This window comes from Oncorhynchus masou, chromosome 25 (assembly GCF_036934945.1).
Source record: "Oncorhynchus masou masou isolate Uvic2021 chromosome 25, UVic_Omas_1.1, whole genome shotgun sequence".
Lineage (NCBI taxonomy): Eukaryota > Metazoa > Chordata > Actinopteri > Salmoniformes > Salmonidae > Oncorhynchus > Oncorhynchus masou.
Window position 1 is genome coordinate 11,408,492 of NC_088236.1, and position 13,281 is coordinate 11,421,772.

Genomic DNA, 13,281 nt, shown 5'->3' on the forward strand with positions numbered 1-13,281 from the left:
TCCTCCTTTTCAAAAACAAAAAGCAAACTAATGAAGCGATAATCGTGTACAAAATATACATTTTTGTGAGCTACAGTAGCTGGTTAGCCACATAAATAGCCTGAAATTGTTTTAGCAAGTTCCAGCATTCTGTTTCGCGACATCATCATGCACGACGAGAAATACATGACGTACACATATACATAAATGACTAGTATCAGCGACAGACAGTATCGAAATGCCAACCACATAATACTAGAAAATGACTAAAAAAACTTATTTCACTATATCTTGAGAGGCATTTGACTAACCTGCTATATTACGGGGCTGTAAAAATGTCTGATTGCGCATGCGTGCCTTTTAGTTTATTGAAAGCTTTAAAATGTTGCAGGAAAAAGGTATAAAGTTATCGAACTGACATTCAACTGCTCCTTATTCTATTTAAATATAACGTATATTTATATTTTCTGCAAAATGCTATTCTCTGAAACAGCGAATCACTTTTCTACTAGAAGTAAAAATGTGTCGGTGCCATATTCTGTTAAATAATAACAGTGCGTGACTCACTTGCCTGGAGCGAAATATTCATTATCGGAAAGACCTTTGTTACTTTCACAACAACCGCAACTGCAGAACTTGTTGAATGCCACATCGTCATAACAGTGTGCTGATTAAAAATGACTGCACAGGAAAGAATGAAGAACAGCTGTCTACTATGAGGTTAAAGTGGAGACAGAGCATCTTGCTCTTAGCAGTTGTATGCATTTCTGAAATTACTGGTAAGTTACCATTTTTCAAGTTAAAGATGTAAAAACCGTTTAAGAATTCATTTAATTCTGTCAAGTAGATACACTATTACTGGTTTAAATGCTCGTAAGGCAAATACAGAGTCCCAAAAAATTTGGATTGTCAATAACAGTGTTGTGAATGTAATTCTAAACAGTAGATTCATTACCAGAGCACTTCATGCATTTATGTTCAAGAGATAACAGAACTACTTATTGAACAGTATCAGCTAGGGCATTTGTCTTGTCTATTGTATTATTTTGCAAATGAAAACTGCATAGATTGTTCATTTACCATAAAGCCTGTTGTGTATGAGAGTGTCATTACAATCCATTTTTTAACATATAATTTACTAGTCCAGAAACATATTATTTATAATTACCTGAAAATATACAGAACAAAAATATAAGCACAACAATTTCAAAGATTTTACTGAGTTACAGTTCATATAAGGCAATCAGTCAATTGAAATAAATTCATTAGGCCCTAATCTATAGATTTCACTGACTGGGAATACAGATATGCATCTGTTGATCACAGATACCTTAAAAAAAATGGGCCTCAGAATGGGCCTCAGGATTTGGTCACAATATTTAAAATTGCCATTGATAAAAATGCAATTGTGTTCGTTGTCCGTAGCTTATGCCTGCCCATACCATAACCCCACCGCCACCATGGGACAGTCTGTTCACGACGTTGACATCAGCAAACCGCTCGCCCACACAACGCCATACACGTTGTCTGCGGTTGTGAGGCAGGTTAGACGTACTGCCGAATTCTCTAAACTGACTTTGAAGGCGGAGAAATTAGCATTAAATTCTCTGTCAACAGCTCTGTGGGACAATCCAATTGCATGCTCCCTCAGCTTGAGACATCTGTGGCATTGTTGTGTGTCAAAACTGCACATTTTAGAGTGTCCTTTTATTGTTTTTTGCTTATAAGAACTGACACAGCTGACCAAATTGCTCAAAGTTTTACTTCTGGGTTAATCAAGATTAATAAGATTACGATACCAACTACTGTAATTGTTACCATAGTTTTGTTTGTGGAAAAAAAAAGAAATCAGTTAAAACACAATAGTTATCTTAGAGTAAAAGATAAGAAGATGTATCTTTCTTCAGGTCAATCATGTGATGGACAGTGTGGTGAAACGTGGGGGACATGTTCATGTCACGCTACATGTGTGTCCCTTCTGACCTGCTGTGGAGACTACAGACAGTACTGTCTCCAGATCTCCCCTTACTCAGGAACTATGATGGGTGGAAGTGTCTTCTCTATCCTCAATGCCACCTTCTATCCAAGCAAGCAAGAGCAGCTCACCTGCAGGTAGGTGTGGGTCACACACACACACACACACACACACACACACACACACACACACACACACACACACACACACACACACACACACACACACACACACACACACACACACACACACACACACACTCTCTGTCTCTTACACAACAACAGAGCGGTCTGGTCTTGAGATAATTGTGGGAGGTAAACATCTATGTAGCGTCTCGCTGTAGTGATCTTTGTAACACATGGACATGTTTGAGATATATCATGGGTTAACCCTGGGGTCTTAAATCGTTAACTCAGCTCTGTGGTTGGACCCTATAACATCAATATCTTGAAAGATACCAATTAGTTTAGTCTGTAAACAGCTTATCTTCTCCAACTCCTAACTTTAACCATTTGGATGGAGTGAAAACTGACCTTAATTTAAATCAGTTTCTACCAGGGGCAACCTCATCCTTCCTTACTGTAAATCAGTTCAGGGATGAATCCCAACAGTAACCACGTTGTTGTGTTGCATGTTCAGGGATGAATCCCAACAGTAACCATGTTGTGTTGCAGGTCCAGGGATGAATCCCAACAGTAACCATGTTGTTGTGTTGCAGGTTCAGGGATGAATCCCAACAGTAACCATGTTGTGTTGCAGGTCCAGGGGTGAATCCTAACAGGAACCATGTTGTGTTGCAGGTTCAGGGATGAATCCCAACAGTAACCATGTTGTGTTGCAGGTCCAGGGGTGAATCCTAACAGGAACCATGTTGTGTTGCAGGTCCAGGGATGAATCCCAACAGTAACCATGTTGTGTTGCAGGTTCAGGGATGAATCCCAACAGTAACCATGTTGTGTTGCAGGTTCAGGGATGAATCCCAACAGGAACCATGTTGTGTTGCAGGTTCAGGGATGAATCCCAACAGTAACCATGTTGTGTTGCAGGTCCAGGGATGAATCCCAACAGTAACCATGACCATGTTGTGTTGCAGGTTCAGGGATGAATCCCAACAGTAACCATGTTGTGTTGCATGTTCAGGGATGAATCCCAACAGTAACCATGTTGTGTTGCAGGTTCAGGGGTGAATCCCAACAGTAACCATGTTGTGTTGCAGGTTCAGGGGTGAGATAGAGACAGTGGGCTACACAGACGGAGAAGGCAGAGGTTACTGTGTCTCCCCCTTACTGTTCCAGAGTGGCTGGCTTCCCTTTGACGTCTCTACAGACGGACAGAACTTCAACAGTTCTGGAGAATATCTGTCAGGTAAGAGTTGCCGTTTGACAACACTACAGTTATGGTAAAGGTATAAACAGGTTTTGTTTTATTTTTATAACTCTCGTTAATGTTTAGTAAATGCTGTCTAAAAAGATGGACTCCGTATTGAGGATGAAATGTACACAGTAAACCAAAGTTCATTGCACTTATCAGGATAAGATTAAAGACAGGATAAGATAAGATCAGATGTAAATAACTCCAGAGCTTTGAAACTATGTTATTTCACATTATCTGCAACTGCCATATGCAAGTTGTGTTAAGTTTTCAACGTTTCCAAAGATTAATATTTTTCTTGCAGCTACAGAGTTGCAACATAATATCATTTCCTCTCACACCTTCTCTATTCTGCTTTTTCTCACACCTTCTCTATTCTGCTTTTTCTATCAGTCCACCCAAGTAAAATGGACGCTGCATTTAAAGTGACGCTGGTGAATTCAACACAGTGGCAATACTACGGCACCCCCAACACAGCTGGAACACTGAGGATGATATGGAGCCCTTCTCTGATTGGAGACACGGACAGAGTCAACATAGAACTATGGGGGTACAGAGAGGTCAATACCTCTACTACTGATACTACATGGGAGGAAGAGTTGCCCCCCCTGAGGGCAGAATGGACCTACTTGTACTCTCTCGGTAAAGGCCTAGTCAACAGCGGCAGTTTCAGCTTCACCCCCAAGTCCTCCCAGAAGCCCTACTCTGACTGGGAGGTGGGGAGTGTCAGAGTGAGCTCCAGTATCTACTCCGATGGAGCCAGGTATGGAACGTGCTGTGCTGCACACGGAAGAGTACTTGCAGAGGATAGCATTTTTTTTTTGCCCTGAGCCAGAGCAAGCACACCTGATTTAACTAATTATCCCATAATCGTTGATGAGGTAAAGAAGGGGTAGAGAAAAAATGAGCACTACTGGCACGGACAAACATCGGTACATGGTAAACGTTTCATAATGTACAATTTGTTGAAGTATTTACCCTGGGCGAATCGATGTAGTCGAAGCTGATGAATTCCACAAAGCCTGGTCTCTCTGTCGTTGGTGGAGTTGATCAGAAACCTCCTTCACCAAGGAGTTGAGTTTAGTCAGCCAACCAACAGCCAATGGAATTTTTATTTTTTTATTTTTAAATGTATTTAATTTTTTAACCTTTATTTAACTAATAAGAACAAATTCTTATTTTCAATGACGGCCTAGGAACAGTGGGTTAACTGCCTGTTCAGGGGCAGAACGACAGATTTGTACCTTGTCAGCTCGGGGGTTTGAACTGGCAACCTTCCAGTTACTAGTCCAACGCTCTAACCACTAGGCTACCCTGCCCCATTTGCTACACTGGTAGCCACTTCACAGGTGCTGTTTCAAAGCCTCAGATACTCCAGTGACTGTAATAATCTCCAATGAGTGCAATTTGTTCAATATTAAGAGTTGATGAACCTGACGTCATTATAAAGATGTTCAACCATAGAAAATAAGAGAATACCGCTGCTTTGGTGTACTATCCCTTTAAACATTCTACCTATGCCTCTGAACCTGTCCAGATAGTGTACTATCCCTTTAACACATACTACCTATGCCTCTGAACCTGTCCAGATAGTGTACTATCCCTTTAAACATACTAACTATGCCTCCCTTTAAACATACTAACTATGCCTCTGAACCTGTCCAGATAGTGTACTATCCCTTTAAACATACTAACTATGCCTCTGAACATGTCCAGATAGTGTACTATCCCTTTAAACATACTACCTATGCCTCTGAACCTGTCCAGATAGTGTACTATCCCTTTAAACATACTAACTATGCCTCTGAACCTGTCCAGATAGTGTACTATCCCTTTAAACATACTAACTATGCCTCTGAACATGTCCAGATAGTGTACTATCCCTTTAAACATACTACCTATGCCTCTGAACCTGTCCAGATAGTGTACTATCCCTTTAAACATACTAACTATGCCTCTGAACCTGTCCAGAAACATCAGGGCTGTGTAGAGTGGAGCCCATGCCTTGGCCTGGCACCGTACTCAACCAAAGCCCCGATTTCAGAGTCCTCTCTCACTAACTATATACCTGGAATTGTGCATAGATATACCGTCCCTGTCTATAAACCCTGTAACTGTGTTCAGGAACGTCAGGGCTGTGTGGAGTGGGGCCCATGCCCTGGCCTGGCACCTGGAGGAGGCCTTTAGGCAGGACTCAGCAGCCTGGGCCCTGGACAGGTGCCTGGCCTGGGATGTCCTGGAGAAGAGTCTCCCCAACTTCCTGGAGGAGGTGGTGGACTGTCCCTGTACCCTGGCCCAGGCCCGTGCAGACACCGGCAGGTTCCATGTATGAATTCCTTGTTCTTTGAGGACCAGTAACCCCTAAACCAAAGAGCACCTTCAGGCTAGATTTTAGAGGCTCTGGTACTGTATCCTTACAGCACTTTAAAAGTGAATGTCTCTGGTGTTTCAGACTGACTACGGCTGCGACATGGAGAAGGGGAGTGTGTGTACCTACCACCCTGGATCTGTGCACTGTGTCCGAGCCGTACAGGCAAGGTAGACGACATGGCCACCTCTTCTCTTAAGTTTGGGAGAATTCAGAAGAAGTATTGATTTGACACCTACTGACATCAAGTTACATTTTGTCATAAAAATAATATGTACAGGTCTTTCCTAAGTCAACAATTTGCATTCCAAACAAACAGTAGAAAACACCAACTGTATCAATAACAGCCAATTTCTCCCATGCCCCAGCCCTGTGTACAGAGCGGGACAGCAGTGTTGCTATGACAGCACGGGGGCCCAGGTTCTGACCGGGGACTCGATTGGAGGCAGCACCCCAGATCGGGCCCACGACTGGGGCTCCCCTCCCTACAGAGACCCCCCTCGGATCCCCAGCCTTTCCCACTGGATGTACGACGTCCTGACATTCTACTACTGCTGTCTGTGGTCTGACCACTGCCAGGTGTACTTCACACACAGACCCTCCAGCGGCTGTAGACACTACACTCCACCTACAGCTGGTGAGGAACTCATGGGTGTTTACACGAGAATAGAATGCTGTCTGGTTGTTACAGAACCATCTACTGTATACTGAGTACTTATCACAGTCTGGTCTCTCCCTAAGCGCCTCTTCTTCGGTTATGCTGTGTTGTCTCTTCAACATATACAAGTACTAATCTGCTATTTCTCCCTGTAATGATTCTTCTCCCATTTTCCTCCCTCTGTCTCCACCTCCTAGGTGCAGTCCTAGGGGACCCACATTTTCTAACGTTTGATGATGTAAGGTACACCTTCAATGGGAAAGGAGAGTACTACCTGGTTCTTTCACCAGACAGAGGGCTCAGTGTTCAGGGCCGGACAGAGCAGGTGAAACTAGAGAACGGTGAGTTTGCTCTCCACTGGAAACGAGCCTGTCTGTTTGTAGTGTACTTCCTCTCTCGAGGCTGTCTCTCTAGCTCTCTCTCTGTCTCTCTAGCTCTCTTTCTCTCTAGGCTGTCTCTCTAGCTCCCTCTCTCTCTAGCTCTCTTTCTCTCTAGGCTGTCTCTCTAGCTCTCTCTCTGTCTCTAGCTCTCTGCCTCTACCACTCTCTCTCTCTGCCTCTACTGCTCTGTCTTTCTGTCTCTACCCCTCTGTCTCTTCCGGTCTGTCTCTGCCTCTCTCTGCCTCTCTCTCTGCCTCTAACCCTCTCTCTCACTGTCTCGGCCTCTGCCTCTCTGTCTCTGCCTCTCTCTCGCTGTCTCTGACTCAACTTCTATTTGTTTGGCTGCTCAGGGATTCAGGCTTGTCTCGAAAGAGAAAAAATTCTGTAATAGTTAAGACGGTTTGATTGTATCAAATGAATACTTTTTAACTTCTTAAAACATTTTATTAATTGCTATTCTTCCCCAAGACGCATCATCGCAACTCAGCTTCACACACACATGCACATGCACACTCTTTTACAAAACAACAGAGCGCAGCGGTCTGGTCTTGAGATGTTATTTCCTCTAGTTTTCTCTTGTTCTCTACCTGTCAATCTCTCCGGGTCAATCTGACTCCAGAACAGCTGTTATGAAGAGAACGGTGGTCAGGAGCTCCTCCGTACCCATTATTTTAGGAAGCCGATCTGAAGCCAGATCAGTGTAGATGGCCAGATGTCAGCGGTAGGCCTCATCCCGAAAACGATTGTGAGGCAATAAAAATATGTCAGTTTATTTACCGGAGTGCTGACGTTTCTGTGGATTATATACGACGATCCAGCAGCTGATGTACGTTTCTATAAGTTGGAGTCGACCTCGTTGTTTATCTTTTCAGATGTCAGTGGTGTTCAGCTAATATTTATTTCACCTTTATTTAACTAGGCAAGTCAGTTAAGAACAAATTCTTATTTTCAATGACGGCCAAATAACAGTGGGTTAACTGCCTGTTCAGGGGCAGAATGACACATTTGTACCTTGTCAGCTTGGGGATTCAAACTTGCAACCTGTCGGTTACTAGTCCAACGCTCTAACCACTAGGCTACCCTGCCGCCCCAATACTAGAACGTCTGGACACGGGTTGATGTTGCCAAGAGCTTTCAATTTAAGATTATATTATACACTGAACAACATTAAGAACAGCTTCCTATTATTGAGTTGCATCCCTTTTGCCCTCAGAGCCTAAAATTCGTCGGGGCGTGGACTCTACAAGGTGTCGAAAGCGTTCCACAAAGATACTCGTCCATGTTGACTCCAATGCTTCTGACAGTTGTGTCAAGTTGTCTGGATGTCCTTTGGGTGGTGGACCATTCTTCACACAGGAAACTGTTGAGTGTGAAAAACCCAGAGGCGTTGCAGTTCTTGACACAAACCGGTGCGCCTGGCACCTACTACCACACCCCGTTCAAAGGCACTTCAATATTTTGTCTTGCCTATTCACCCTCTGAATGGCACACAGACACAATCATGTCTCAGTTGTCTCAAGGCTTAAAAATCCTTTAACCCGTCTTCTCCCCTTCATCTACACTGATTGAAGTGGATTTAACAAGTGACATCATTAAGGGATCATAGCTTTCCTCTGGATTCACCTGGTCAGTCTATGTCATGGAAAGATCAGGTGTTCCGGATGTTTTGTCCACTCAGTGTACATTTGAGGTTATGCTATGTGTATGAAATTGAATCCTCTACAGTAGCTTATGTTAAAGTGTGTCCACACTTTAGGCCTACAGTAAATTCAATGAAGCATTCAAACAAGTGTCAAGTTGTCACTGATAACTAAAACCAGGGCTATTCAACAAATTCTTACTGGGCCAGACCTAAAAACATTTCCCACATAAGAATAATCAGAAGAACTGTGTGTATATATATATTACATATATTACATATTATATATATTACATATTATATATGTATATATATATTATATTATATATATATTATATAATATAATATATTATATATATATTACATATTATTACATAATATATTACATATATTATATTATATATATATATATTATATATTAAATATATCTATCTATATATATATCTATAAAAAAAGCAATGCTCACACACCAATTAAACACTTTTCCTAAAATTAAGTTGCTAAAACCAACGTGAGTTGAAGTGCAACCAAAAATGATCTCATCATTGAAAAGGCGCAACCATCGCTCGCCATTTTTTATCTATTAAAAGCTTCTTAAAAGTAATTAGGTCATTTTAAATCATCTGAAAACTAAGTATCTCAGTAAATATGACCAAGATATGTCAAATCAGGTATTGCCAAATTCCAGTCAGTTGAGAATTGATCAAAGGTCCAGTCGAAATGAATATACGGGCCGGATCTGGCCCGTCGGCCGCCAGTTGAATAGCCCATTTTAGCCAATCATTTTTTTGAGAATCTGCTATTCATGCTAATCCCTTTTAGCTATCTTAACCTATATAGGGTTTACCTGAGAGGATGTTATTTGAATAATCCCTCAGGTACATTATCCAAGGCTACCAGGCTATCGGCGGTGGCTATGAGGGAGAGGAGCTCTGATGTCATAGAGGTGCGCCAGGCGGAGCAGCAGAACCAGCTGGAGGTGTTGAGGAACCAGCAGGTCCTGTCCTTCACAGAGCAGTCATGGATGGACCTACATGGTAAGAGAGAATATCAGGCGTCAATATAATCTTGTTTGTGTGCCGTGCTTATATTCTTTAAGATATGAATTAAAGTGCATCTCAACTAGTCTCGTGTTACTGACCAGTGGGTGCCAAGATTACATCTCAACTAGTCTCGTGTTACTGACCAGTGGGTGCCAAGATTACATCTCAACTAGTCTTGTGTTACTGACCAGTGGGTGCCAAGATTACACCTCAACTAGTCTTGTGTTACTGACCAGTGGGTGCCAAGATTACATCTCAACTAGTCTTGTGTTACTGACCAGTGGGTGCCAAGATTACATCTCAACTAGTCTCGTGTTACTGACCAGTGGGTGCCAAGATTACATCTCAACTAGTCTCGTGTTACTGACCAGTGGGTGCCAAGATTACATCTCAACTAGTCTCGTGTTACTGACCAGTGGGTGCCAAGATTACATCTCAACTAGTCTTGTGTTACTGACCAGTGGGTGCCAAGATTACATCTCAACTAGTCTCGTGTTACTGACCAGTGGGTGCCAAGTTTACATCTCAACTAGTCTCGTGTTACTGACCAGTGGGTGCCAAGTTTACATACCAACAAAAAGATGTCAAGTTAATTTGGAAACAAATCTTTACTTGAGGGATGAGGACATAGCCTAAAACTTCTACACAAATCTCCCACATTGAGTGATGTTATGTGCATGTATCTGAAGTTAGGATTCAGCCTCTCCTTCTGAAGATGCTTTCTGTGTTTCTCCTCCCTCCAGGTGTGTTCCTGTACTCCCCAACACCCCAGAACGTGACCGTCATGTTCTCCTCTGGCGTGGGGATAGAGGTACGGGGGCGAGAGGGGGGCGCCATGGCCCTCACCGTGCTGCTCCCCCCAGACTACACCAACCTCACCCAGGGCCTGCTAGGACAGATGAACTCTGACCCCTTAGATGACCTCCTGACCAGCCTGGGAGATGTCGTCTCCCCTGACAACCCCAGTCCTGAGGAAATCTTCACCTTCGGAGCTAGCTGTGAGTGCCTGGGCCTCTGTCTTCATTGATACATAAAGTGCATCTTAGGATCCCTAATCCCTAGAGTGAGGAAATCTTCACCTTCGGAGCTAGCTGTGAGTGCCTGGGCCTCTGTCTTCATTGATACATAAAGTGCATCTTAGGATCCCTAATCCCTAGAGTGAGGAAATCTTCACCTTCGGAGCTAGCTGTGAGTGCCTGGGCCTCTGTCTTCATTGATACATAAAGTGCATCTTAGGATCCCTAATCCCTAGAGTGAGGAAATCTTCACCTTCGGAGCTAGCTGTGAGTGCCTGGGCCTCTGTCTTCATTGATACATAAAGTGCATTTTAGGATCCCTAATCCCTAGAGTGAGGAAATCTTCACCTTCGGAGCTAGCTGTGAGTGCCTGGGCCTCTGTCTTCATTGATACATAAAGTGCATCTTAGGATCCCTAATCCCTAGAGTGAGGAAATCTTCACCTTCGGAGCTAGCTGTGAGTGCCTGGGCCTCTGTCTTCATTGATACATAAAGTGCATCTTAGGATCCCTAATCCCTAGAGTGAGGAAATCTTCACCTTCGGAGCTAGCTGTGAGTGCCTGGGCCTCTGTCTTCATTGATACATAAAGTGCATTTTAGGATCCCTAATCCCTAGAGTGAGGAAATCTTCACCTTCGGAGCTAGCTGTGAGTGCCTGGGCCTCTGTCTTCATTGATACATAAAGTGCATCTTAGGATCCCTAATCCCTAGAGTGAGGAAATCTTCACCTTCGAGCTAGCTGTGAGTGCCTGGGCCTCTGTCTTCATTGATACATAAAGTGCATTTTAGGATCCCTAATCCCTAGAGTGAGGAAATCTTCACCTTCGGAGCTAGCTGTGAGTGCCTGGGCCTCTGTCTTCATTGATACATAACGTGCATCTTAGGATCCCTAATCCCTAGAGTGAGGAAATCTTCACCTTCGGAGCTAGCTGTGAGTGCCTGGGCCTCTGTCTTCATTGATACATAAAGTGCATCTTAGGATCCCTAATCCCTAGAGTGAGGAAATCTTCACCTTCGGAGCTAGCTGTGAGTGCCTGGGCCTCTGTCTTCATTGATACATAAAGTGCATTTTAGGATCCCTAATCCCTAGAGTGAGGAAATCTTCACCTTCGGAGCTAGCTGTGAGTGCCTGGGCCTCTGTCTTCATTGATACATAAAGTGCATCTTAGGATCCCTAATCCCTAGAGTGAGGAAATCTTCACCTTCGGAGCTAGCTGTGAGTGCCTGGGCCTCTGTCTTCATTGATACATAAAGTGCATCTTAGGATCCCTAATCCCTAGAGTGAGGAAATCTTCACCTTCGGAGCTAGCTGTGAGTGCCTGGGCCTCTGTCTTCATTGATACATAAAGTGCATCTTAGGATCCCTAATCCCTAGAGTGAGGAAATCTTCACCTTCGGAGCTAGCTGTGAGTGCCTGGGCCTCTGTCTTCATTGATACATAAAGTGCATCTTAGGATCCCTAATCCCTAGAGTGAGGAAATCTTCACCTTCGGAGCTAGCTGTGAGTGCCTGGGCCTCTGTCTTCATTGATACATAAAGTGCATTTTAGGATCCCTAATCCCTAGAGTGAGGAAATCTTCACCTTCGGAGCTAGCTGTGAGTGCCTGGGCCTCTGTCTTCATTGATACATAACGTGCATCTTAGGATCCCTAATCCCTAGAGTGAGGAAATCTTCACCTTCGGAGCTAGCTGTGAGTGCCTGGGCCTCTGTCTTCATTGATACATAAAGTGCATCTTAGGATCCCTAATCCCTAGAGTGAGCTTCACCTTCGGAGCTAGCTGTGAGTGCCTGGGCCTCTGTCTTCATTGATACATAAAGTGCATCTTAGGATCCCTAATCCCTAGAGTGAGGAAATCTTCACCTTCGGAGCTAGCTGTGAGTGCCTGGGCCTCTGTCTTCATTGATACATAAAGTGCATTTTAGGATCCCTAATCCCTAGAGTGAGGAAATCTTCACCTTCGGAGCTAGCTGTGAGTGCCTGGGCCTCTGTCTTCATTGATACATAAAGTGCATCTTAGGATCCCTAATCCCTAGAGTGAGGAAATCTTCACCTTCGGAGCTAGCTGTGAGTGCCTGGGCCTCTGTCTTCATTGATACATAAAGTGCATCTTAGGATCCCTAATCCCTAGAGTGAGGAAATCTTCACCTTCGGAGCTAGCTGTGAGTGCCTGGGCCTCTGTCTTCATTGATACATAAAGTGCATTTTAGGATCCCTAATCCCTAGAGTGAGGAAATCTTCACCTTCGGAGCTAGCTGTGAGTGCCTGGGCCTCTGTCTTCATTGATACATAAAGTGCATCTTAGGATCCCTAATCCCTAGAGTGAGGAAATCTTCACCTTCGGAGCTAGCTGTGAGTGCCTGGGCCTCTGTCTTCATTGATACATAAAGTGCATTTTAGGATCCCTAATCCCTAGAGTGAGGAAATCTTCACCTTCGGAGCTAGCTGTGAGTGCCTGGGCCTCTGTCTTCATTGATACATAAAGTGCATCTTAGGATCCCTAATCCCTAGAGTGAGGAAATCTTCACCTTCGGAGCTAGCTGTGAGTGCCTGGGCCTCTGTCTTCATTGATACATAAAGTGCATCTTAGGATCCCTAATCCCTAGAGTGAGGAAATCTTCACCTTCGGAGCTAGCTGTGAGTGCCTGGGCCTCTGTCTTCATTGATACATAAAGTGCATTTTAGGATCCCTAATCCCTAGAGTGAGGAAATCTTCACCTTCGGAGCTAGCTGTGAGTGCCTGGGCCTCTGTCTTCATTGATACATAAAGTGCATTTTAGGATCCCTAATCCCTAGAGTGAGGAAATCTTCACCTTCGGAGCTAGCTGTGAGTGCCTGGGCCTCTGTCTTCAT

At 43.8% G+C, this 13,281-nt stretch overlaps 1 protein-coding gene across 1 annotated transcript in view; it reads left to right on the top strand.

The window, feature by feature from the left end:
- The first annotated feature begins 557 nt into the window (after window positions 1-557).
- Window positions 558-13,281, top strand: part of LOC135513782 (sushi domain-containing protein 2-like) — a 37,677-nt gene continuing 24,953 nt past the window's right edge. Inside the window, exons 1-10 of the mRNA XM_064936709.1 lie at window positions 558-758; window positions 1,887-2,091; window positions 3,171-3,319; window positions 3,719-4,088; window positions 5,450-5,651; window positions 5,778-5,863; window positions 6,062-6,330; window positions 6,549-6,692; window positions 9,249-9,407; window positions 10,157-10,411. Of these exons, the coding sequence (XP_064792781.1) occupies window positions 623-758; window positions 1,887-2,091; window positions 3,171-3,319; window positions 3,719-4,088; window positions 5,450-5,651; window positions 5,778-5,863; window positions 6,062-6,330; window positions 6,549-6,692; window positions 9,249-9,407; window positions 10,157-10,411 (1,975 nt within the window). The 5' untranslated portion in view covers window positions 558-622. The remainder of the gene's footprint in view (window positions 759-1,886; window positions 2,092-3,170; window positions 3,320-3,718; window positions 4,089-5,449; window positions 5,652-5,777; window positions 5,864-6,061; window positions 6,331-6,548; window positions 6,693-9,248; window positions 9,408-10,156; window positions 10,412-13,281) is intronic.